The sequence below is a fragment of the Hyla sarda genome, chromosome 7 (assembly GCF_029499605.1).
Source record: "Hyla sarda isolate aHylSar1 chromosome 7, aHylSar1.hap1, whole genome shotgun sequence".
Lineage (NCBI taxonomy): Eukaryota > Metazoa > Chordata > Amphibia > Anura > Hylidae > Hyla > Hyla sarda.
The window spans coordinates 85,668,859-85,696,779 of NC_079195.1; the positions used below are offsets into that span (position 1 = coordinate 85,668,859).

Below are 27,921 nucleotides of genomic sequence, written 5' to 3' on the forward strand. Positions count from 1 at the left end.
TTCACGTGACATTACTGAAGAAATGACCCTCTGCTACAAAGTAAAGTAGTGATTGCACAGCCTGTATAACAGTGTTTAATGTTGTGCCCCCTCAAAATAGCTCAACACACAGCCATTAATGTTTAAACATTGGCAACAAGGGTGAGTACACCCCTAAGTGCAAATTGGGGAAAAAAGTGTCAATATTTTGTGTGGCCACCAATATTTTCCAGCACTGTCTTAAGGACATGGAGTTCACCAGAGATTCACTTGTTGCCACTGGAATCCTTTTCCAATCCTTTATGACGACATCATGGTGGATGTTACAGACCTGGCGCTCCCCCACTTCCCATTTGAGGATACCCCACTGTGCTGCAGCTCAGTTTCAGGGAAGATAGTCCAGGGGGCCGACACACCATCTCCTGCATTTCTCCCCTTCCCGGGCCTGCAAGCCTGTGACTTGCGCACGGCGCCACAGAGGGGAAGGGGGACGCTGTGTGCGCAGTGTGATTCACAGGTGCGTAGGACGAGGTGGGAGATTTAAAAAAAAAAAAAAAAATTATAAAATAAAATGACCTGCTGGAGCCCACAGAACCCCTGGCAGTTCTCAATGGAAACCCGGGTTTTCCGGGTTGGGAATCACTGCCTTACACTAATGAGTCACATGACACCGGGAAGGGAAAATGGCTAATTGGGCCCACTTTGTATGTTTCCACTTAGTGGTGTACTCACTTTTGTTGCCAAGGTTAAGATATTATTGGCTGTGTGTTATTTTGAAGGGACACCAACATTGAACACATTATTAAAATGTAAGTGGTGTATTCACTTATATGCAATACTCTACATTTACAGTATGCTGGAATAGACTGGGTCTTGCAAATTTTATCTCCTATTCTTCAGAGTACAGAATCAGCATTGATCTGTCAATTTTTGACACAATTTCTAATCTAGATTGGAATAATCTGCATCAAAAAGCACATTGATGCAGATTTCCTATAGAAATCAATGGAGCTGATATTACACAAATTCCAATACTGGAGAAAAATAAAATAGAAAAAATCTTTGGGAGCGGTTAATTGTTCAATTCCATATACAAAAAAATAAAAATGAGAAGCCGAGACTCCTAGGACTTACACTTTGTGAGTGGCCATATACCGATCACTCACTAGCTTCACAGGATGTATCTCTATGTGTGGAATTTTCTTTGTTATCCGCTGCACTCTTCTCTGGTGAGACCTTCTCACCCGATATGGATCACAGCTAAGGAAAAAAGAAAAATAGAGGAGCGGACACACCTTCCCACACAGCAGCTGCAAGATAACATCAATCAGTAAGCTTTTATACTTAGGCTGCTTTCACACTATAAAGTTCTTCCTTTTTAAAGAGCCGTTATAATTTTCCGCTATGAAAACCCTTAAAAACGTTCGTAAAACAACCGTCACAAAATCCCATTAAAGTCTATGGGATTTTTACATTAGCCGTTTTCACTAGTCATAGCCCGTTATTAAACACGGACGTTATTTTGTGACGGGAAAAAAAATCATCTGTTATTAATAACGGGCTATGATGGGTTAAAACGGATGATGTAAAAATCGCATATACTTTAATGGGATTTTGTAATGGCCGTATGGGATTTTGTAATGGCCGTTTAACGGCCGTTTTTAAGGGTTTTCATAATGGAACATTATAACGCTCTTTTAAACGCATGAACTTTATAGTGTGAAAGCAGCCTTACTTCACCGAGGGAAGCGAGTGTCAGTAGCGCTCCCCTCGTGCCGGCATGCATTCCTGTCCCACTTTCATTCCTCCAGCTGTTCTTTTGGAGTTTTCCTTTTTCTTCCTTTTCTCTTGTATTCTTTTATTCTTTTGTACCTCTTAGAAAAGTTTGCCTGGGGACTTCACTTTTCTAGTATTAATAGCATTTATTGCACATGACATAACAAAAACTAAAGAAACAAAACGTAAAATTACATAAAAGTTCCAGAAACAAAACCTAAAATGACAAAAAAAGTTCTGACGCGTTGCGGAGTTACCTCCTTCCTCAGAGAATGACATACTACAAAACAATGCTTCTATTTGAACTCCAGTTCACCTCTTTCACTGGAAATGGCATCAAAACAAAAAAAAGGACCACCTCTAAAATACTATACTCTGAATTAAAAATAGCTCATACAAGTTCCAACACTTCATTAACCCCTTAAGGATGCTGGGTTTTTCCGTTTTTGCTCTTTCGTTTTTTCCTCCTCACCTTTAAAAAATCATAACCCTTTCAATTTTGCACATAAAAATCCATACGATGGCTTAATTTTTGCACCATCAATTCTACTTTGCAGTGACATCAGTCCTTTTACGCAAAAATGTACGTCGAAACGGAAAAAAAATTCATTGTGTGACGAAATTGTAGAAAAAACGCAATGTTTTAATTTTGGGGGCTTCCGTTTCTACGCAGTACATTTTTCGGTAATAATGACACCTTATATTTATTCTGTAGGTCCATACAATTAAAATGACACCCTACTTATATAGGTTTGATTTTGTCGTACTTCTGTAAAAAATCATAACTACATGCAGAAAAATTTATACGTTTAAAATTGTCATCTTCTGACCCCTATAACTTTTTTTTACTGCGTATGGAGCAGTATGAGGGCTAATTTTTTGCGCCGTGATCTGAAGTTTTCAGCAGTACCATTTTTGTATTGATCAGACTTTTTGATCGCTTTTTATTAATTTTTTCATGATATAAAAAGTGACCAAAAATATGTTATTTTTGACTTTGGAATTTTTTTGCACGCACGCCATTGACCGTGCGGTTTAATTAATTATATATTTTTATAGTTCGGACATTTGCACACGCGGCGATACCACATATTTTTATATTTATTTACATGTTTTTTTTATGGGAAAAGGGGGGTGATTTGGACTTTTATTAGAGGAAAGGGTTAAATCACATTTATGAACTTTTTTTTTTACTCTTTTTTTTTTTTTTTGCAGTGTTATAGCTTTGCATTGATCAATGTTATCGGCGGTCGATTTCTCAAGCCTGCATCTCAGGCTTGGAGCAATCAATCGTCGAAGGGACACACCGGAGGCAGGTAAGAGGACCTCTGCTTGTGTCCCAGCTGATCGGGACACCACATTTTCACTGCAGTGGTGCCGATCAGCCCCACTGAGCAGCCGTGCAGCTTTCACTTTCGTTTTAGACGCGGCATTCAACTTTGAACGGCGCGTCTAAAGGGTTAATAGCGCGCATCACCGCGATCGCTGCCGCGTGCTATTAGTCCCGGGTCCCGGCTTCAGATACATGCCAGGACCGACCCGATATGACACGGGGTCACCGCGTGACCCGGCGTTATATCGCGGGGGCCGGCCAAGGACGTAAATATATGTCCTTGGTCGTTAAGGGCTTAAAACCTTTAGGGGATAAAGTGTCCAGTTTAAATATATATAAAAAAAATCTCTCTTTTACATAATGTAGAAAACCTCCTTAGACTGTTTTGAACTTGCTCTTTTGGAATCACTGTTAGAAACTTGGGGTCTGCATTATGGGCTGTAGCAAAATGCTGGGACACACTGTGTTTAGGGTAACGGTGTTTAATATTAAATCTATGTGATGCAATCCTTTTTCTAAGGGACTGAGATGTCCTCCCCACACATTGAATCCTGCAGGGACATTCAAAGACATAAATAACATATTCACAACTACAATCTAAGTGCGATTTTATTTCTATAGTTTCCCCTGTGGATTTACTAATAACTGATTTTGTGCCATGTTTAATATTTTTACAAATCCCAAATTTTTTTTATTTCCACATTTAAAAACTCCCTTATCCTGATTTTTATTATCTTCTCCTTTTTTACTGGATTTTTAGATGCATGGATCGGATGGAGCTATTTGTTGAGCAATAGTTCTAGCTCTTTTATAAATAAATCTTGGTTTATTGCCATTATCCTGCAATGCATCCTTTAAAAAGGGTCATTTTCTAATATATTCCAGTGTTTATAAAAAATCTTTTCTATTTTTTTCTCATTCTGCGAAAACCGTGAAATTAAAGCTGTCCCATAATTTTTTCTTTTTGTTCCAATCTTTGGTTTTCTATCTGTTCATTCCTTTTTATATTTTCTGCTTTTTGTCTCGCTCCTTTAATCACTTCCACTGGGTATTTATTTTCTATAAATCTTTTCTCTATTATTTTTGCTTGTGTTTCATAATTTTTCGGTTCTGAAAAGTTTTTTCTTATCCTTGCTAGCTGTCCAAATGGAATGGTCACCTTCCAACTTTTCAGGTGACCACTAGAAAAATGAAGATACCCATTTGCATCCACTAATTTAAAATGTGTTTTTCTGTGTAATTCATTGTATTTTTTTACATAAATCTCTAAATCTAAAAAAGTAATTTTTCCTTTGTTAATAGTTTCAGTAAGTTATATAACGCAGTCATTTGCATTTAAAACTTAAAAAATCCATCTATATATCTTTTTAAAAAACTTTAAACTCAATTTAAAATTAGTCTCCTTAATATATTGAATCATTTTAAATAGTGTATAAAGTTTATTTTATTGAGGAGAGTCATTTTAAATTGTGTATAACGTTTTTTAAAAGATATATAGATGATCTTATAATAATTTGTCAGGAAAGCATGGAGTGTTTTAATGAATTTTTAAAAGTTTTAAATGCAAATGACTGGGGTATGCTATTTACTGAAACTATTAACAAAGAAAAAATTACTTTTTTAGATCTCGAGATCTATATCGAAAACAATGTATTACACAGAAAAACACATTTTTATATCAGTGGATGCAAATGGATATCTTCATTTTTCTAGTGGACACCTGAAAAGTTGGAAGGTGACCATTCCATTTGGACAGCTAGCAAGTATAGCTTTCATTTCACAGCTTTCATTTCACGGTTTTCGCTGAGTGCGAAACAAATAGAAAAGATTTTTTATAAACACTGGAATATATTAGAAAATTACCCGTTTTTAAAGGATGCATTGGAGGATAATGGCAATAAACCAAGATTTATTTATAGAAAAGCTAGAACTATTGCTCAACAGATCCATCCTATCCATGCATATAAAAATCCAGTAAAAAAGTAAAAGATAATAAAAATCAGGATAAGGGAGTTTTTAAAATGTGGAAATAAAAAATGTGGGATGTGTAAAAATATTAAACATGGCATAAAATCAGTTATTAGTAAATCTACAGGTGAAACAATAGAAATAAAATCGCACTTAGATTGTAGTTGTGAATATGTTAGTTATGTCTTAGAATGTCCCTGCAGGATTCAATATGTGGGGAGGACATCTCAGTCCCTTAGAAAAAGGATTACATCACATAGATTTAATATTAGACAACGTTACCCTAAACACAGTGTGTCCCAGCATTTTGCTACAGCCCATAATGCAGACCCTGAGTTTCTAACAGTGATTCCGATAGAGCAAGTTCAAAACAGTCTAAAGAGGTTTTCTACATTATGTAAAAGAGAGTTTTTTTTTTTTATATTTAAACTGGACACTTTATCCCCTAAAGGTTTTAAGCCCTTAACGACCAAGGACACTTTATCCCATAGAGGTTTTAAAGAAGTGTTGGAACTTGTATGAGCTATTTATCATTTTAATTCAGAGTATAGTATTTTAGAGGTGGTCCCTTTTTTTGTTTTGATGTCATTTCCGGTGAAAGAGGTGAACTGGAGTTCAAATAGGAGCATTGTTTTGTAGTATATCATTCCCTGAGGAAGGAGGTAACTCTGCAACGCTTCGGAACTTTTATGTCATTTTATGTTTTGTTTCTGGAACTTTTATGTCATTTTATGTTTTGTTTCTTTTGTTTTTTTATGTCATGTGCAATAAATGCTATTAATACTATAAAAGTCCCCGGGCAAACTTTTTCCAAGAGGTACAAAAGAATACAAGAGAAAGGGAATAAAAAGGTAAAACTCCAAAAGAACAGCTGGAGGAATGAAAGTGGGACAGGAATGCATGCCGGCACGAGGGGAGCGTGACTGACACTCGCTTCCCTCGGTGAAGTAAGTGTAAAAGCTTACTGATTGATGTTATCTTACAGCTGCTGTGTGGGTAGGTGTGTCCACTCCTCTATTTTTCTTTTTCCTTAGCTGTGACACATTCCAATACAAAATCAGTATAAGAACCCACAACAAAACCCATGATAAGCCACCAATATGTGATCTGTGAAGTCTGACCCTAATATCCCCACTCATCAGGCAAAAGAAACATCTGTGTTGTTTGTTTGAGTTCTGTCATCCCCAGCACCACTCTTGTTGACAAGGATGTGTCTGGTACTACAGATCCGTTATCTTTACTTGAATGGGGGTTGTAGTACCAGATGTATCTATAATATATAGGTTACGTATGGCAACAATGTCTGACCATCATTACAGCATTTTCTCAGGACAGTGCCACTCTCGACAACCAGAAAGTATCCAGCCAGGTGAAGAACTTTTTCAAGAAGCTTTGCAGAAGCACACGGGTACACTATATGACAGCGTACCTGTGTGCTTCTACCAAGACCACAATAAAGTTCCTCACCTGGCTTGGATACTTTTTTTCTATGGTTATCTTCCTGAGTTATGAATAGAATGTTAATATTACAGTGAAGACTGACAACAGGAAACATGAATTAGAGCAAAATACACACAATTAGTGACCATCATTAGTTGTTACTCGAAACCTTCATGTGCAAGGAGATGGCACATAGATGGACATGTTTTATACAGATCTTTTTTGACAAGTAAATCTAAAAGCAGTTGGAGAAGAGTATTGGATAATCCTTTGTACCTGCCTGCTCCACCTGTAACTCACCCTGCTTGTTTGTTTACAGAACGGACTGTCACCACTGCACATGGCAACCCAAGGAGATCACCTGAACTGTGTCCAGCTCTTGCTGATGCATAATGTACCTGTAGATGATGTCACCAATGACTATTTAACTGCACTACACGTTGCCGCACACTGTGGCCATTACAAAGTTGCTAAAGTCCTACTGGATAAAAAAGCCAATCCTAACGCCAAAGCATTGGTAAGTACACTACATTACAGCTTGCTTTATATTTACTGTTCTCTTTAAATAGGTGGTTGGTTTGCAAAGCTGAAAAATTACTTTACAGCCAAAACCCTGAAGTTAAATGCATTGGACATTATTATTAGGAATATTAGAAAATATACTTGTAAATATTAAAAATGTAGCTAAAAATTGCACTAGCATTTATAGTGGTCTATGCTAATGCTTACCATTCTACAGTGCTGTCTCCCAATAGGTGGTAATGCATCTGCCTATAGGGTTTGCTGCTCAGTTCCACTTCTTCGGTAAAAGTTATGGCACTTCTAGCAAGGTGAAAACCCTTCTGTCAAGTAATTCCACTGAAAATGCTGCAAACAACTTCTTTACAGCTTTAGCCTAGAGATACATGAATAATTTTTCTGTGTTATTTACTGAAAAAAACATTGCTTTACATGTTAAAGAATAGCCCTGACCTAAAGTAACAGGAACTAGAACTGTACTTTGAGCTAAGTATAAATGTGGACACACTGAGACAGTAGTCAGTAACCTTTGTAGTTTCTGTCACAATTCATGCCCAAACTCCCCCTTCTCAAAAAAAAAACAAAAAAGTGGAACACATCTTTTATGTGTTTTAGAAATTTTTTTCTCCTGCCCTCACTTCCTGTATTTGGTCTCCTCATAAAGACTCACAGGCAATAGCTGCAGGGACAGCATTTTTTTCACACAAAAAATATAAAAATGTATTAACCAATGTATCTTACAAATATACATATAGTGGTATTATCTACATTATATAAAAAGTTTTTGTAAATGACAGGTACACTTTAACACTGGAGTGGCAATTGGATGTCATCATATTAGGACTTCATACTCTAGGTAGATGTAAAAGTGCATCCGGTTCATAATTCCTTATCTGTTTAATGATTCTGACATGACCTTGACACTGGATTGTTACTATGGTAAGGATGTTGTTAGCACGGACTGACACATCAGTGACCATTGGCTACATGAGGGATGCTCCTTGTTATATTTTTTATTGAGTCAGCACTTGCAGGGATGTCAGTCTGTATTAACATCAAGTTCACTAGAAATGATAAGGTCTTAGCTGCACTTACCATGTGAGGAACACAGCATGCAGTCAGCTAAGCGGAAACCTAAATACACGACTCATGAGTTACATTTTGGAAAATATTCTTGGAACGCTCAGAAATAAGTAGAACATTTAAAAATCATGAAAAGTTTTGACACCATTGGAGTTAATGAAAACTTCATTAATGTAAAATTCTCCGATTCATTGCATCTTGTCAGGTTTATTTCTCGGTGGCTGGTAGTCACTTCACTGGGTGTGATTTATTATTTATGTCTGTCTACTGTGATCTCTTTTTAACTCCAGCACATTACAGCATATCCTGTAACTTTCTGGTTGCATAACTTTGCATGTAAAGCAATCTGGCTTCCTGTTTAATATAAAAATGGAACACCTGTAACTGTAATGCTGCTGTTATTGATGTTGCATACTTCTACCCAGGGGCGTACCTAGAGCATTTGGCACCCGGGGCGGACCCTTTGTTTGGCCCCCCCACCCACACACACACACACACCCCCACCCCCTAAATTACACCCCCTCCCCCCAGGGGCGGACTGACAACACTCGGGGCCCCCGGACCAAAAAAAAGGCAAGGGCCCCTGCTAGGCTCTGCAGCTCGACAATCTTCTGCCACGCTCCTATTCCACCCAAATCCCACACACAATAAATTTAAATTTATATACCGTATTTATCGGCGTATAACACGCATCGGCGTATAACACATTTTAACAGGGAAATTTAAGTTAAAAAAAATAAAATGTAAAATAAATGACTTTGACTAAATGCCACATCATCCCCCCAACTTTGTTTTCTTCTGCACCTGTTTGGTCCTGTCCCCTCCAGTGCCACATCATTCCTTCCCTTTTATCAGTCCCTGTGCCACATTTAACCCCTCTCATCGCCACCCCCCATGTCTCATCATCCCCCCATGTCTCATCATTTCCCCCTGTCATAGACCACCACTAGCCATACAGACATTAAGCATTTAGTGCCTCCCCCACCATCATTTCCCCCTGTCTCATCATGTCCCCCATCATTCCCCCCTCATCATCCCCCCACCCTGTCTCATCATGTCCCTCATCATTCCCCTCTCATCATCCCCCACCTTGTCTCATCATCTCCCTCATCATTCCCCCTCATCATCCCCCCACCCTGTCTCATCATGTCCCTCATCATTCCCCCCCTCATCATCCCCCCACCCTGTCTCATCATCTCCCTATCATTCCCCCTCATCATCCCCCCACCCTGTCTCATCATGTCCCTCATCATTCCCCCCTCATCATCCCCCCACCCTGTCTCATCATGTCCCTCATCATTCCCCCCTCATCATCCCCCCACCCTGTCTCATCATCTCCCCATCATTCCCCTCTCATCATCCCCCCACCCTGTCTCATCGTCTCCCACCTTGTCTCATCATGTCCCTCATCATCCCCCCACCCTGTCTCATCATGTCCCCCATCATTCCCCCTCATCATCCCCCCACCCTGTCTCATCATGTCCCTCATCATTCCCCCCTCATCATCCCCCCCACCCTGCCTCATCTTCCCCCTGTCTCATCCCCCATCATTCCCCCACCTTATTTCCCCGTCTCATCATCCCCCCATCATGTTCCTCCTATGGCATCCAGTGGTCTTCAACCTGTGGACCTCCAGATGTTGCAAAACTTTAACTCCCAGCATGCCCGGTCAGCCAGCTGCTGTCCGGGCATGCTGGGAGTTGTAGTTTTGCAACATCTGTAGGTCCGCAGGTTGAAGACCACTCTTCCCCTTTCCTTGTCTGCGCTTCGGCTGTCTTGCGGGGTCAGTGAAGCAGTTGAGTTACGTCCTCTCCCGGCTTCTCTGTGCGGCATCAGGGATGTCACTTTTCGGCGGCGACTACAGGAAATGAAAAGTGACGTCAGTGATGCCGCACAGAGAAGCCGGCAGAGGACGTAACTCATCTGCTTCACTGACCCCGCAATACCCTCCGCCTGACCTGACCTGCCGAAGCACAGCCAGGTAAGGAAAATAAACAAAACTATAAAAAGCAGGAAAAGGGGGAATGATGAGGGAGGGGGGAGACGCTGATTAAAAGGTAGGGCAGATCCGGACAAGGTAGGGCTCATTTTAATCAGCGTCTCCCGCACTATCCAGTAACTGTGGATTGTGTAGGAGAAAACAAGTGACAGAGCGGGGAGGAGACGCCGCTGGTCACTGATTTAAAGTGACCAGAAGATTTCTCGGCGTATAACACGCAGGCAGACTTTGCCTTAAATTTAAGTGTGTGTTATATGCCAATAAATACGATATGTAAGAAACACTTTAAAGTAGGTAAATTTCAATGACCAATAATACTGGTATACAAGGAGTAAATATATACCACCACACAATAACTGAATAATACCGCCATACTGTACTGAATAAAACCACTATACACAGACCAGTATACTATAAAGAATCTTTATACAATATAAGTGATTATATACAGGACCATATGGCGGTAGATATCAGCTGTACACAGGATGTGTATACCATATAAGCAATTACAGTTACATTTTGGGACTCACAATTACGTCTTTTCTGATCAGCGGCGTCCTTTTTCCTTTTCTTCTCCGTCCGGATATGACCGCCATGTGGATCTCTTAACATCTGCAGGAAAAACATGTCAGACTCTGCATTTTTTAGTGCCCTCCCCTCCTATACACAATCTGCCCATCTATAGGCCCACAAACTGTAATATTGCCCTCCTTGATGTCCTGAACAGTAAAAGGGCAGGTAGGTAAGTAGCCAGGTAACCCCCTCTTTCTCATAGGTATATGCAGAGTTACACCCCCCCTCTTTCCCATAGGTATATGCAGAGTTACACCCCCCTCTCTTTCCCATAGGTATTTGCAGAGCTACGCTACACCCCCCCTCTTTCCCATAGGTATATGCAGAGTTACACCCCCCTCTTTCCCATAGGTATATTCAGAGCTACACCCCCTCTTCCTCATAGGTATATGCAGAGCTACACCCCCCCTCTTCCCCATAGGTATATGCAGAGCTACCCCCCCCCCTCTTCCCCATAGGTATATGCAGAGCTACACACACCCCCTCTTCCCCATAGGTATATGCAGAGCTACACCCCCCCATTTCCCTCCCTTTCCCATAGGTATATGCAGAGCACCCCCCTCTCCCTCCCTTTCCCATAGGTATATACAGAGCACTCTCCCTCCCTTTCCTATAGGCTTATACAGAGCACCCCCTCTCTCCCTCCCTTTCCCATAGGTATATGCAGAGCACCCCCCTCTCCCTCCCTTTCCCATAGTTATATACAGAGCACCCTCTCTCTCCCTCCCTTTCCCATAAGTATATACAGAGCACCCCCCCTCCCTCCCTTTCCCATAGGTATATGCAGAGCACACCCCCTCCCTTTCCCATAGGTATATGCAGAGTACCCTCCCTTTCCCATAGGTATATACAGAGCACCCTCCCTTTCCCATAGGTATATGCAGAGCACCCCCCCTCTCCCTCCCTTTCCCATAGGTATATACAGAGCACTCTCCCTCCCTTTCCTATAGGCTTATACAGAGCACCCCCCTCTCCCTCCCTTTCCCATAGGTATATACAGAGCACCCCCCCTCTCCCTCCCTTTCCCATAGGTATATACAGAGCACCCCTCTCTCCCTCCCTTTCCCATAGGTATATACAGAGCACCCCCCCTCTCCCTTCCTTTCCCATAGGTATATACAGAGCACCCCCCTCTCCCTCCCTTTCCCATAGGTATATACAAAGCACCCCCCTCTCCCATAGGTATATACAGAGCACCCCCCCTCTCCCTCCCTTTCACATAGGTATATACAGAGCACCCTCCCTCTCCCTTCCTTTCCCATAGGTATATACAGAGCACCCCCCCTCTCCCTCCCTTTCCCATAGGTATATACAGAGCACTCCCCCTCTCCCATAGGTATATACAGAGCACCCCCCCTCCCTCCCTTTCCCATAGGTATATACAGAACACCCCCCTCTCCCTTCCTTTCCAATAGGTATATACAGAGCACCCCCCCTCTCCCTCCCTTTCCCATAGGTATATACAGAGCACCCCCCTCTCCCTCCCTTTCCCATAGGTATATACAGAGCACCCCCTCTCCCTCCCTTTCCCATAGGTATATACAGAGCCCCCCCACTCCCTCCCTTCCCCATAGGTATATACAGAGCACCCTTCCCCATAGATATATACAGAGCACCCCCCCCCCCCTTCCCAGGGTTAAAAAATAAATAAAAGGGATGCTCACCTGATATTCCACGCAGCGATCTCCTCAGCTGCAGGGCCCGCGTCTTCTCCCCTCCACAGTACAAGCGCCGGATGAGTGACGTCACCGGTGCCTGTGCTGCATGGGGGCAGAGGTCACATCTCTGTGTAGCTGCAGATGCGGCTCACACAGAGGGGACGTCTTCTCCTGTATGTGCGTGTATCGCGCATACAGGAGAAGGCACCGCTGTCTGCTGGGGATCTGGGACGAGTGTCCCAGATCCTCAGTAGTTGCGGCGGCGGGTCAGTCCGCCCCTGGCACCCCCCTTGAGAGTGGCACCCGGGGCGGGCCGCCCCCCCGCACCCCCCTTGGTACACCACTGCTTCTACCATGTGTAGTGGTCTTTAATTCTGAAATAGGGTTCATACCAACTTGTGTCTGGCCTACATAGCTTCTTTAGAATGGAGCCATATACACACTATGCACTGCCATACAAGCTTTGTTGCATTGTGTGTACAGAGATAGTGGCCCTTATTTACAAAGAGTGGAGTGTAGGTTTCTTTGTGGATTTTAATTCCCTACAATTTATTTTCAACGGTATTTACTAAGGTTTCCCTACATTTTCCACTTTCCCTACACTTTGCTTTTTTTACACATGCTCTGATCTGTAGGGTTTTCCTCAGTTCAAATCCACCACATTTTATGTGTAAACCTTAGTAAATATGTTGGGTTCTTGTGAAAATGTCTGGAACCTTTTCTGAGACCACGCCCCCTTTCACGATGGCCACGCCCATTTTTCAGGTTTTCGTAGCAAAATGGAGAGTTAGTCGTTTCTTTTCAATTCTGGCACAAAATCTGGCGCAGGCAGAATTTCTGGCACAATGTGACAGAATCTGGCGCACAACCCGACAAAACATGTTGGGTTTGCAATAGTAAATGAGGGCCATTCTCCCTTAAAAGCAATGATCAATATTTCATTTAGATTCTTACAAAATCCAGCAGAAACAAGCGTTTCCCTATGAAATCAGAAGCATTTTGGCTCTACACATAGCAGTAACCTAGTTCACAAGGTTGAAAAAAGACAAACATCCAGAGCATGTTCTACCTATATCCCTACAATGTCTCTACTGTGTTGGCCCAGAGGAAGGCAAAGAAACCCCTTATGAGGATGATTCCAATTGCCCCATACCAGGGGACTCTAAATATGACAATCTATCTTAATAACTCTCTGGATAAATGTTCTGTCACTATAAATCTAACATCTATAACCTTTAGTATTCGTACTCTAAAAAAGCATTTAGTCCCCTTTTGAACTCTTTTATTGTGTTCCCCATGACCACTTCCTCGACAGAGAGTTCCATAGTCTCACTGCTCTTACAGTAAAGAACTCCCGTCTGTGCTGGTGTAGAAACCTTCTTTCCTCTAAACTTAGAGGATGCCCCCTCGTTATAGATATAGTCCTGGGTATAAATAGATCATGGGAAAGATCTCTGTACTGTCCCCTGATATATTTATACATAGTTATTAGGTCGCCCCTAAATTGACTTTTTTTTTTTAAACTAAATAACTCCAATTCTGATAATCTTTCTGGACATTGTAGTCTTCCACTAAATCTTTTGTGGACCCTGGTGCCCAGTACTGTACAGTACAGTATGCCATGTGTCGTGTGACTAGTGCATTGTACAGTGGTAGAATAATTTTCTCTATTGCCTCTATGCCCCTTTTAATGCGGCTGTGCTCTTGAGTACTATATGTGTAATTTGTGTTGCGTTGTATAACACCACACAGTAGGCTTCCAAAAAATCATCTGGCAGTGGTTCTTTGTAGAGTATCAAGACACCTTCAAAAGGGATTAAACATTTTTGTGACTTGTATACTCGGGCACAACCTTTATTTTATGGTGTCCTGTCTAAAGTGTGTTGGAAATTTTCATTGTTTGAAGTTTTCAAGCAGTGCCAAAGGCTGGTTGGATGATCTTAAGAGCACATTGGGCAGTTAGGTATTGAAATTGATGTTCTTCAAGCTCATGGACCTCTACCATTATTTTATTTTGATAAATAAAGTTTCAGAAGAAAACTGATCTGACACTTTTTGTGTGCTTCTATTAATGTTATAAGAAAATAACAAAGGGGGGCATTTACTAAGATGTGTGTGATTTAGTTAATTTTTTCTTGTTCTTTTTTTTTTTTGCATGTTTTTTTGCATGACTCATGATTTTGTGGAGGATACACATTTTCAGAAATTTTGCTCTTCACATACACCAAAAAGCTACGCTAGGTCTGGGCTGGTGTAGAATTGCGCTTTATTGTGGGGTCTTGCAAGTCGCAGTTGATAAATTTATTACTACTGCACAAGACTAACCCTTAACATCGGGCCTGTACGATCTTTTTTTAAAAAGGTGTAAATCGAAAAGGCGCAAAAAATAGCCTGAGGCACAGCGCTGCGCCTAAATAAAGACAAATCTACACACAAAAACAGCTCTAAAGACAATGGTGAATGCCCTCAAAAGTCTTTTGATTCAGTAGGAACCAGTGAGTCAATTCATTTAACTATCTATTGTATCTTCAATGAAAATTGGACCTTGAAGGGAGCCTGTCATTACTTTCATGCTGCATGAACCACAAGTCAATGGGATGGTTTCTAATGGCTCCAAGATGTCCCACAAGCCTTGATTGACAGATCTCTCAAGATACCCAAACAGGGAAACATCAATTAAGACCGGTGGCGAAACAAAACTAATGGGGACCGCCTGGATGACTTATGGTTCACTTTAAAGATAAACCAGGATCACAATTTTTGAATTGTTGACCCTATTTTTATACAGTATGTAAAGATCATTTTTTCACGTTGGAGTATTGAGTAAGTAGACATTTACCAAACATTTTCCATATCTATATTAAATGGCATTGCACAATGGGATCAATGCTGTTGATAGTTTCCAATAATGTCAAGTAATTTTCAAAAAAGGTGGACACTATTTATAGGCAATGATTACTCTCTCTGCAACTTTGTGACTATGACTGTATATGTTTATTGATTCTGGAGAGTTTCAGGAATTGTGCATGTCATATGGGCTTTTTATTTTTATTTTTTTACAAAGCGTAGTGGAAGATGCACCTATGCTTAGAAGAGCCCAACTAGGCATGTAAGGCTCCCCCTTTCCAGGCCAAATTCTGATATAAAAGTGGTTGTGTGACCTAGCCCAAGCGTGTTGCTATATCCCCTATAGTTTTGCAGAATTCTGGATGTTTCTTAAAGGCAATATAATTATAGTCTATAATAAAAAGTTCAGAGATGTTTACTTCCAGACCTGAACTCTAATATATCCAGATCAATTTATTGTCATTACATAAAAAAATACATTTTCTGTTTCTTTTAATGTATTTAGTTCTTTAGATCAAGGTTATAATTTTTAACAAAAAGTTGTAAGTGGTGTTGTATTGCAGGATGTATATTGCATCTTGTACAGCTCGCTAATTTATGTCATAGGAACTGTAGAGTTTATGTAATTCAGGAGATAAGAATTTGTCTAAATAGAACCTGTATTTTTTTCCATGGTTGTTAAATCACCAGACAGGAACAGGACATGTAGACCTCGTGGGAACTAGACTTAGAAGACTATACTACATCTTACTCAGAAATCACCTCTGTCTGTCACATTAATGTCAGTTTACAGCCCAGATAATGAAAAAAAATATATCACCTGGTAGGGAATCACGATTACATATATTCCTCTGGTGCCGAGCTGTGATACCTGGCATTGGTCACCATTCCACTTTAATATTGCCGTTGAAGTCATAACAGTTATGTACTAATCAAAAGTACACTCAAGCATTGCAGGGTGTTTACACCTATAATGCCAATACAATCTGATTTATATGTCAAAATACAGAGTAACATATAAAACAGGGATGCAAAACATTTTTTGACCAGAAGACAATACTGTCATAGTGTTCTGAATCTAGGAACTACCATGGAAGGTTGGCCATCAATTAAGTAGATGACTTGGCCTCACCAAGTCCATTAGCGCAAGATAGGTAATAGAGGGGGACCCCTCTCTCATATTTACATTCATTAAAAGGGCATATGGAAAGAAGAACTCAAACCAAATGAAATTACCTTTATATAGTGCCACTTGTTGAAGTTATATAACTTTGCAATGTATAACTTTGTTGAGCACAAACCCTGTTTCTTTCAGCTTTTCCTCCAAGCAGGAAGTCCAGTATTTCTTAGCACACATGATGTCTGTTGGGCACCAGTTTGCTAGGCACAACATCACTTTGCAACGTTACACTCGCCCAGAGAGCCAGTGCTTCAGCGTGCATATGTGACTGTCCCTGAATTATTTAACCACTTTTGAGGGTTTTTATTGACTTTCTGCTGTGATGCAGTAAACTCGCTTTTATTCCCTTGGTTTTACCAACAAGTGAAGTTTGTTTTCTGCTAAATTTGTTATTACAAGAGATATTACCATGTTTTTGTATAGTTACATAGATGTTTAAGAGACTTATCTCTGATTGTAATTCTGCGTCTGATTTATTCAATATTTTACTTATTGTAAACGAGTGATCTTGATTACAGTAATTGAAACCACAAAGCAAGTGGAATTATGGAGAAATCATGTGATGGTCTGTACGCCGTCATTACTAAGCATTCAGCAATGACACACCCTGGGTCACATTAGTATTAAAATTGCTGGGTTTCGGTATAGTTTTGCTATAATTCCTAGCTTAACAATTTCCATTCGGTATGTACAGTATTTTGGCTTAGAATAGCAATATAATCACAACTCCTTACTGGATCTCTTTTCAAATAGTACAGATAATCCCAAAGTTGCCTTTAGGGTATGTTCACACATACAATATATAATCTGGATTTCATGCTTTAGATTATTTGACTGATTTACAAGCATGAAATCAGCAGGTCTATGATTTGGTGATGCTCTAGCACTTTTCTAGCCACACATCCCCAAACCATCAGTGCTGTTAGTTTTATCACTTGGTACAACAAGGAAGGTGAAGACTATAAAATGGTAGGTCAATACTACTTAGTTTGCAACAGGGAAAATGTTCAGGTTCATACCTTTTTGAGAATAAAGCAGTCATGACCTCCACCTTGATAGTCTAGTCTAAGGGGACCACCTAGATGACAGTCTAGAGTTTATTAAACCAGTGAAAAGGGGCAGAGCTAGTAAAAAAAATTTACCCAAACCAGTGGAGCTGGGTCTAGATGTGAATGATGATTTTTAGACACCACAGGCCTCTTTAAGGCCCCTTTCACACTACAGTTATGTTCCTGCATTCTGATATCCGTTATTCAGCAATAACGGGTCATGAAAAAATGGATAAAAAAATAACTGAATACAACGGATAACAACTGATGACCAATTTTAACGGACATTCTGTCAAAATAATGTACATGTGGCATCTGTTATCACCCGTTATAGTCCTTTATTTTATGTCCGTTATTTTATTTCCCTGTTACTTCCTGGTTGAAATGCTGTACTGAGCATGATCAGTACAAAAAAGGAATGATAAAAAAAAACAGACAGTAACTGATAACAGATTTTTTTGGTGAACATCCATTTCCCATAGACTTCAATGTTACATTTTAACAGGTGTTATTTCACCTTTATTTTTTCAGGAACAAAAATTAGTGCATGCACGGTCCTTTGTGCCAGCAAAAATAATGGAGATTAGTAAAAAATTACAAACCTGATGCAAAAGGATGGTCAAAAAATCCCATTGACATGAATTGTATAGGACAATACCTGTAGTGTGAAAGGGGCCTAAGTGAATTTCCAACCTTGAATACCGTCTTTAACCCCTTAAGGAGGCAGGACGTAAATGTACGTCCTGGTGAGGTGGTACTTAACGCACCAGGACGTACATTTACGTCCTAAGCATAACCGCGGACATCGGAGCGATGCCCGTGTCATGCGCGGCTGATCCCGGCTGCTGATCGCAGCCAGGGACCCGCCGACAATGGCCGACGCCCGGGATCTCGCGGGCGTCCGCCATTAACCCCTCAGGTGCCGGGATCAATACAGATCCCGGCATCTGCGGGAGTTCGCGATTTAAATGAACGATCGGATCGCCCGCAGCGCTGCTGCGGGGATCCGATCATTCATAACGCCGCACGGAGGTCCCCTCTCCTTCCTCCGTGCGGCTCCCGGCGTCTCCTGCTCTGGTCTGTGATCGAGCAGACCAGAGCAGGAGATGACCGATAATACTGATCTGTTCTATGTCCTATACATAGAACAGATCAGTATTAGCAATCATGGTATTGCTATGAATAGTCCCCTATGGGGACTATTCAAGTGTAAAAAAAAATGTAAAAAAATGTAAAAGTAAAAGAAAAGTGAAAAATCCCCTCCCCCCACCCTATTTTACCCCCAAAAAGCGTAAAAAACATTTTTTATAGACATATTTGGTATCGCCGCGTGCGTAAATGTCCGAACTATTAAAATAAAATGTTAATGATCCCGTACGGTGAACGGCGTGAACGAAAAAAAAAAAAAAGTCCCAAATTCCTACTTTTTTAATACATTTTATTAAAAAAAAAATTATAAAAAGTGTATTAAAAGTTTTTTATATGCAAATGTGGTATAAAAAAAAAGTACAGATCATGGCGCAAAAAATGAGCCCTCATACCGCCACTTATACGGAAAAATAAAAAAGTTAGAGGTCATCAAAATAAAGGGATTATAAACGTACTAATTTGGTTAAAAAGTTTGTGATTTTTTTTAAGCACAACAATAATATAAAAGTATATAATAATGGGTATCATTTTAATCGTATTGACCCTAAGAATAAAGAACACACGTCATTTTTACCATAAATTGTACGGCGTGAAAACAAAACCTTCCAAAATTAGCAAAATTGCGTTTTTCGTTTTAATTTCCCCACAAAAATAGTGTTTTTTGGTTGCGCCATACATTTTATGATATAATGAGTGATGTCATTACAAAGGACAACTGGTCACGCAAAAAATAAAAAGGCGAGGAGGAAAAAATGAAAACGTAAAAATTAAATTGTCTGAGTCCTTAAGGCCAAAATGGGCTGAGTCCTTAAGGGGTTAATACATAACTTGGTAAAAAAATGATGCTGTTTCCTTTATCAGTAGTGTGGGTTTCACAATAGTGAATCCCCATCTATATCTCTATAGGGGTATGAGTTTGCTTTTTTGATGCAGAGCTCTAAATACCTTGAAGGTAAATGTAAAAGATACTATACTGGCTACCTGCAGCCACCACTAGAGAAAGCTTACTGCATACTGTCTATACATTGACCTCAATAATAGCCGAGTATGTTATAATCTCTTCTGCTCGTTCTAGTGGAGGCTGCAGGTAGGCAGCATGTTTTCTTAGATCTATGGTGGAGATAATCAAAACTGCTTGGCCGACATTTATCATTGTAGGTGTAAGTGAAGCATTTATCATTGTAGGTGTAAGTGAAGCATTTTTCTACACATTTTTTTGTGTGCTGGTAATGTGTAGGAGCACCAAATGTATTAAATGGTCACAAAGCAGTTGATAAATTTAGTGCAGGTCACATTTTCTGAAATTTCTCTCTTCATATACACCAAAAAGCTAAGCTAAGTCTGGGCTGGTGTATTTTTAGAGACTTTTCAGTGGCTTTGCACCTTTTTTGCACCTTTTCACAAAAAGGTGCAGTTCATAAAACCCCTCCATACCATGTGTACTGCCAAAATCAGTGGCTTGCAACTCAAAATCAGCAGATACGTGTAAACCAAAAGGCGCCTTTTCTAGACTCAAAAAACAGTCTAAAGACAATGATAAATGTCGGCCCCTGTGTCATAAATCTGGTGCAAATTTAGCCTAAATAATGGCTTACATGCATTGCACCGCATTTTCAATGGGTTATAGACACTTTTTAGACACATTGGGGGTATTTATCAAAGCTGTCTATGTCCCGCGTCAATATAGACCAAACTACAGAGTGTTAGGCCGGTCTATTGTGCGCCTAATTTATCAAAAGTCGCACGTCTCTTGATAAATTCTGCACACAGACTTTGTGATCTATGCTTTAGACTGTATTTAAACCTGCTCCAACATGGTCTGACATTTCGGCGTACTTTCAGCCGATGCGACTTGTCGCTGAAAAGTCGCTTTTGATAAATTTAGCACCAATGCATTTTCCAATGCATTTCTGTCTAAAATAGACTAGAATGCATCATGATCTAAAAATCCTCTAGAGCAAAAGTTTCAAAAAAGTCGCACATATTTAGACTGCGACTTTGTGTGCGACAAATTAAGACAGGAAAAACCAGTCTAAATCCTTTGATAAATATCCCCCATTGGCCGACATTTATCATTGTCTTTAGACTGTTTTCTGTGTCTCCAAAAGCGCAAAAAAGGCGCAAGCAGGGTTTATTTGCGCCTTTTTTGTGCCTTTTGGTTTACACATTCCTGCTGATTTTGAGTTGCAATCCACTGATTTTGGCAATACACATGATATGGAAGAGATTTATGAACTGTGCCTTTTTGTGAAAAGTCTCTAAAATTACACCAGCCCAGACTTAGCTTTTTGGTGTATGTGAATAGAGAAATTTCTGAAAATTTGACCTGCACAAAATTTATCAAATTCTCTGTGACCATATAATATATTTGGTGCTCCTACATATTACCAGCACACAAAAAAAGGTGTAGAAAAATGCTCCACTAACACCTACAATGATAAATGCCGGCCATTGGCACTTAGCTTGACAAGGAGTTGTGGCTTACCGAAAAGTGGGAAGGGGACGTGGCTTAGATGCAATAAAAAACTAGTAGATGGTTCAAATTTATTCTTGATAGTCTAGAGATGCACCACATTTTTTAATAACATGAGTTACTGTTATAACCTTGTGCATTCTTAGACTATCTAGTCTAAGTTTACACTGTCTAAGAATTATACAATAGGGGATTTGGAGTTCTATATAAAAAAATATTAATAATAAGAATAAGAATAATTAATTAAAAAAAAATTATAACAAAGCTTCAGCCACTATAAAGATATTTTAAGACATCAGTCAGAGCAGAATATTGGACCTAGGACAAATGATATTAAAAGGTGGTTCACTTTAAGATGCATCTAAATAACTAACGTGGTTGGTAAAGCATTATTTAAGCTATACTTGTGTTTCAGTTACCTCTCTATGTGTAGCTCTGCAGGGGATTAGCTCTTTGCTGAAGGTTCTAATTTCATGAATTAAAGTATTAAAACTTCAATAGAATTTGTCAAAACATTTTGTATAAAAATAACCCTTGGAAATGTTTGTGCCTCACACCGTGCTACCTCACCAACAAGCTTTTATTAAAGTTCGATCAGAGTACAACGCCATCATGCCAAGTCATCAGCACAGTTCAGTGGCGTGCAGCATTATACATTTCTATTTTTGCTGAGCTTGGGGAATCCTTGCCCTTGAAACACTGAAAAAAATCACTATGTGACAGAAAGGCAAGCAGTGCCGTGCTTTAGAGGTTATATATGTGATCCTACTGGGAGCACTTAATGCGAGCTTTAAAAACCAAAGGAAAGTCCAAAAGCATCAAAAGTTTTCTCTAGAAACAATATGAAAAATTATAGGTTGTTTTAATTTGGACTTATTAAAGCACCTATGGCCTAGAGCAAAAGAGGTAGACATTTTCTGGTACATCAACTAGAGGTCAGTGACAATAAGTTATCCATAAGTCAACAATTGTTCAAGAAATCTCATGAGTTTGAATATTGTAGTGGTTTTCTTTATCATTTTAAGGTGGTCTTTTGAGCCTTAATAGTGCCCACCACAAATATCCAAACAAAAACCTTGTACATTTCAGTCCCCTTAAAGGGGTTCTCCGGTGCTTACACATCGCAGGAGTCCCGCCGCTGGGGACGTCCAGGATCTTGCATGCATTACCCCGTTTGTAATCAGTCCCCGGAGCGTGTTCGCTTCGGATCTGATTACGGGCAACAACCGTCACTATCCGCCCCTCAATGCAAGCCTACGGGAGGGGGCGTGACTGCAATCACGCCCCTCCCGTAGGCTTGCATTGAAGGGTGGAGCATGACATCACACGGGGGCAGAGGCGTGACGTCACACGCCTCTGGCCCGGTGGTCGCCGGTAATCAGACCCAGAGCAAACACGCTGCAGGGACTGATTACAAATGGGGTGCCCCGTGCAAGATTCTGGGGGTACCCCTTTAACTGCCACCATTCAGTAATATATTATGGGTCCACATTTCCAAAGATATTTGCAGATACAGAACAACCTGTAAAATCAACTTTTAGGCCATGTTCCAGCTGTTGAATACACAAATCCTAGATGTAAATGCAACCTAAATGGAATGTGTGGAATACAGTACCCAGAAAGATTATCAAGTTTACGGTTTTAGGGCAACCTAATAACTACCGTATGTTAAATCTATCACAGGATAATGTAGATCATATCTTTAACAAGGGAATGTTTAGAGAAAAGTATGTTTTTACACCACACAGATGGGGTTTCTTAACTGTAAGAGCAGTGAGACAATTGAACTGTCTGCCAGAGGAAGTGGTCATGGTGAACACAGAGATCAACAGGGGGCTTGATGCATTTCTGGAGAGTAAAAATATTACAGGTTATAGTTGCTGCTGTAGATTAAAAGGGCACTCCACTGGCCAGCGTTCACTGCATTGAGGGGGGGCGTGGCCGGGATGTCACAAGGGGCACGGCCGACCCCACAGCGCAAAAAACAGCCTTCAGAACATTTACTTCCGAACGCTGGCCAGTGGAGTACCCCTTTAAAGAGAAAGGCTATTGATAACAGGATTTATTTTGAGTGCCGGATTTGGAGTCAGGAAGGATTTCTTTCTATCAGATGAGAAAAGCTATTTCCTTACAGAGATTCGTTTCTCTTTTTGGATCAATAAATCAGGGTATAGGTATTTTTTGGTGATGCGTTTGTATAAAAATTTTGCACGTTTCTATGGATGTCTATAGAAAGTTGAGTTTTTTGGTAAAGCAGAGTAACAGTCTAGATTTGTATCTGTTTTAAGAACAGGTTTCTATAAATATGATGTGACTAATGGGTCTCTTTTCCCGCCCAACAGAATGGCTTCACACCACTTCATATTGCCTGCAAGAAAAACCGGATTAAAGTAATGGAACTTCTCCTGAAACATGGGGCGTCTATTCAAGCAGTCACTGAAGTAAGAATTATGTCGGCACAGATGAAACAGAAATTTTACTGAGAAGCATAAAGTGTTGTAGAGGACATTTTAGTTGTTATTGGATTTGCTATGTTTTCAGAATTTCAGAGCAAAAGCATACGTACCACAGAGACAGACCATAGGTCCTTGGGGGTGGGTGGGCATCCTAGGTTGACAGCTACGCTTTTATTTTACTATTTAGGCAGCACCACTATTCTATAATAAGTATATGAATGCCGTTCTAAGTACATAGACTGTAAACTGCATTAGTGGTAATACATGCCATTAAGGATTGCTTTGTGGCTGCTACATCTGTAGCTCAGTTTTACAGTTACATTTTGTGCAAGAATCTCTTCTGTCAATAACACAGTTAGTAAATGTTAAATTCCCATTGTATTGAATGTATGTCTCATTCACAGTCCGGCCTGACACCGATCCACGTTGCTGCCTTCATGGGACATGTCAATATTGTTTCTCAGTTAACGCACCATGGAGCGTCACCTAACACTACCAATGTGGTGAGTTACTGTATAGTGTACAACACTGCAGAGTTTTGGTGTGCTATATACAAAAATAATTATTATTTTATTGGAAGTCACTCAAAAAAAAATCTGGTATTTTGATGTTTATATTTGCAGTTTTTTTTTTTTACAACATATTTTTATATACTTTGCTTATAAACAAGGAACTATAAAGTTGCTGCACTCTTTTGAGTAAGTTCAAGAAACATAACCATGGCAAGAAGAACATCTAAAAGAGAGTCCACAAACATGGAAAAGTAGTCACAATCATGAGCTTTAACAGTCAAAAGGTCCTCTGTATGATGTTTCATAATCTTGACCTTCGCCAGAGGGGATATGTAGCATCAATACTCTGAAGTGGCCCTTAAAACTCAAAAGGCTAAAAGATGTGAAGGAGATAAGGGAACCGGCTGTTAATACTATTAACCCTGATCAACTGCTCCAATGCGCCTTTACACAAAATGGTATACTAAGTAACCTGTGGTTGTGCAATATCATAACACTGAGGAATATAAAAATGCCCAATACACTGCTTAAAGCGTACCTGCTAGATCCCACAAAAAATAAACTATTATATGTTACTCAGTACCTCATCCTGATCATGTAAATGTATTTTTTTATGTCTCTATCACTGATATTTAAAAAAAAATTGCATATTACAGCTGCTCAATGTCTTTTCCATGTTGTCACAGGGAGGGGGCTTGCCTGCACTGTGCTGACTCCTCCCCCTCCCTCACTCTGCTAACTCACTGCTCTTGGGAGCCTGGCAGACCTGCTCTGTAACCCTTTCCTCTCTAATGTAATGCTGTACACACACAATGATTATTGGATATTGCCTGTACTATACCACCAGAGACAATATGGTGCCTCCATAACTTAGATCTTTCTATGTCATTCATGTGTGTCATTCTTAGGCAGTCCTGTAATGCTGGGACTTGTAGTTTTGGAATAGTTGGAGGTACAGTGTTTAGATAACACTTTTTACTGCAGTGTTGCCTTCTGCTGTGTGCCTACAGCTTTTGCAAAACTACAACTCCCAGCATGCCCAAACATCCTTTCGCTGTCCAGGCATGCTTGTAGTTGTAGTTTTACAATAGCTGGAGGAACGTGATTGGTAAAACTATTTGTTACAGGAGTGTTATTGCAGGCTGTGTTCCTCCTGCAGCCTTCTCAATCAGTCCTTGGACATGCTCATACTGCCGTGGGACTCATCAGTGTCCCAGGAGGTATGGGGACCCCTAGTGGGGGGATTTTCAAAGGCAGTTTAATAAAATGTGAAGATTTTTTTACAGAAGTATATTAGAAAAACTTTTGTTTTTCCAAGATGTACAACATATGAAAAGTTTTTACGTCTGACTCTAATTACCATGTAGTATTATGGAAAGGTCTATGATGTTTACCAATTCCTTCTTTGAATAGGTTTTTGCAATTAAAAGATCCCATTTAACAAAGCAAAATAAATTCTTGGTTTTCCACTCCTTACTCGTTTCTCTACGTCTCTACTGCGACACAGTTTTTTTTATTACAGCTCTGACCAGTAGAGGAAACTTTAGGAGGCAACTATTTTTCACACAACCCCATTATAGATCAGTGTTCAATCTGTGATGGAGTCCATAGCCTGCTATGGGCATATATTGTACCTCCTTGTGAATCTGATAATACAGGGAGACACTGAGGTATTTTTCATTGATCATCGATTCCTAATGAATCCACGGGGAAATATCCTTCTGTTCTCCATCACAGAGTCTGTATGGAGTTACTCAAAGTTAAGTATTAATATTTCCAAGTTTAATCCTGATGATGTCCTGTTGTACAACTCCTAAGATATATTTGATAGCAATCTTTCAAAGGAGTTCATCATTTTTAAAAGACCTGTTCCTTATGTTTTTGGCTGGAATGGTAAACACAGGGATCAGGGATCATTTTATTTTTTTAAAGCCAATATTTAAAGCAAATGATCTATTTGCAGTTTTAATGTTGGACATTAAACCTTAAAACTAAGCTGAGACTTCCTGTTTTGTCTGTGGTGATAAGAAGGGGGCTTCTGAGAGTAATCAGTACTGTATTACAGCAGTATTACAGTGAAAGGTGATACTAGTGTACAGATGAGACAGGATCTTCACAACAGCTGAAGCTCAGAGTAAAGCCTCCCCCTCCTTGTGGAATGACCTCTCTAAAGATCACAGAGCATGTCCAGACATGTTTCCCATTGATATGAACAGGACAGCTTCTGTCTGTTGTTGCCTTTGTCAATGGAGCTTTCTGTAAAGCATATCTCCTTATAAAATAACAAGTTTCAGTATCTGGCTTTTATCAAAAAGAATATATCTAGGGATAAATTCCCTTAAAATCTTTTTTTTTTTTTTTTGCCAACAAGAATTGTACCAATTGCATAGAGCCCAGTGTCTCCCAGTGTTCTCGTGTGTCCTATGCACCTGGGATAATTTTAGAACTTAGTTAAACCAAAGATAATCTACTTATTGGCCTTGCTGTTGCTTATTTTCCAAGATACATAAATATGGTCTGTGTGACTAACAAATTGCTGGGAACAGATTTCTTCCATGATTAAAGTTAGTTCCCAGGCTCTTGATAAATTTTTATTCTTAAGCAAAAAAGATTTGGAAATTTATCATCGGCAAATCAATGCTTTCGAAGATGTTAAATGCAAAACCTCATTTTAACATATGCATAATAATATTGCATTTACTGTGTAAGAGTACGTTCACACATACAGGATCCTGCGCAGATTTGATGTGCAGGATTTGTAACTGCAGATTAGAAGCTGTGCTCAGTCATTTAGTTTACATTGAAATCTGCAGCAGAAAATCCTGCGCATCAAATCTGCAGATGTGTGAACATACCCTAAGAATGTATTACGCACAGTGATGTGGAATTGTTATCATTATTGTTATTTATAATAATAATAATGATAATAATAATGTATTACTATTATTATTATTATTAGTAGTAGTAGTAGTAGTAGTAGTATTGTTTTCTTGTTATATAGTTCAAATCAAAGTCTCTGGTGGCCATAGCTGGTACTGCAGGTTTTTTGCTTCTAACGTTTTTGCACATTAAAATTTTTCACCTTGGTTTTGGTTTAGTATACATATATCCTATTTCTTATCACAAGTGTTGTTTCATCATGTAATAGAAACTAAAGGGGGAATTTATCAACTAGCGTGCAACTGCAAAATTGCATTTGAAGCTTATTTTTATTTTGCGCTTTGACTTGCACCAAAATTATCATCTGACTTTGCACTATTATATTTGTTGTCTGCGCTGGCTTCATAATTTTTCTTGTTGTGCTTCCAGGGGGCATGTTTAGCAGATGCACTGGTTGGTGTGCTGAATTTATCAGTTTCTCAAAAATAATTTTTGTGCCAATTTTTAGGTGACGTGCAACGTAGTAAATTATGTACAACTGGAAAAACGACACAGTTGCACAACAGATTTTGTTTTGCGAAAAAATCTGCACTAATCATAAATTCCCTCCTAAGTTTCTATATATAAATATCCAAATATATTTTACATGTGTAGTATAAGAGCTAAATGAGTTTTTTTTTTTTTAAGTGCTTAAAAGTTAAACCTGTTATTTAACATATGCGCAGTGGTTTGTCGTGTTGAACATGATATCTGTTCCTTGCTGAGCATGTGTGTAAAGTTTAATGTTAGTTGCTTGTGGCAGTAACTCGCTTTATTTCTTCAATATTCTAGAGGGGGGAAACGGCGCTCCATATGGCCGCCAGAGCTGGTCAGTCTGAAGTTGTCCGATACCTTTTGCAAAATGGAGCTCAGGTAGAAGCTAAAGCAAAGGTAAGCAGTTTAGTAATATATATGAGTATTTCTGATTGATCACAAGGATGCCTTTATATGTGTTGGGTTAGTAAAGTAAGCATGAGATTCATACTAAGGGGAAATATATATAAATGT

At 39.7% G+C, this 27,921-nt stretch overlaps 1 protein-coding gene across 4 annotated transcripts in view; it reads left to right on the forward strand.

Annotated features, from left to right (window-relative positions):
• Positions 1 to 27,921, forward strand: part of ANK3 (ankyrin 3) — a 332,095-nt gene that overhangs the window by 150,540 nt on the left and 153,634 nt on the right. For all 4 annotated transcript variants that reach the window (XM_056529886.1, XM_056529883.1, XM_056529885.1 and 1 more), the window contains 4 exons: positions 6,816 to 7,013; positions 23,369 to 23,467; positions 23,887 to 23,985; positions 27,706 to 27,804. In XM_056529886.1, coding sequence (XP_056385861.1) covers positions 6,816 to 7,013; positions 23,369 to 23,467; positions 23,887 to 23,985; positions 27,706 to 27,804 — 495 coding nt within the window. The remainder of the gene's footprint in view (positions 1 to 6,815; positions 7,014 to 23,368; positions 23,468 to 23,886; positions 23,986 to 27,705; positions 27,805 to 27,921) is intronic.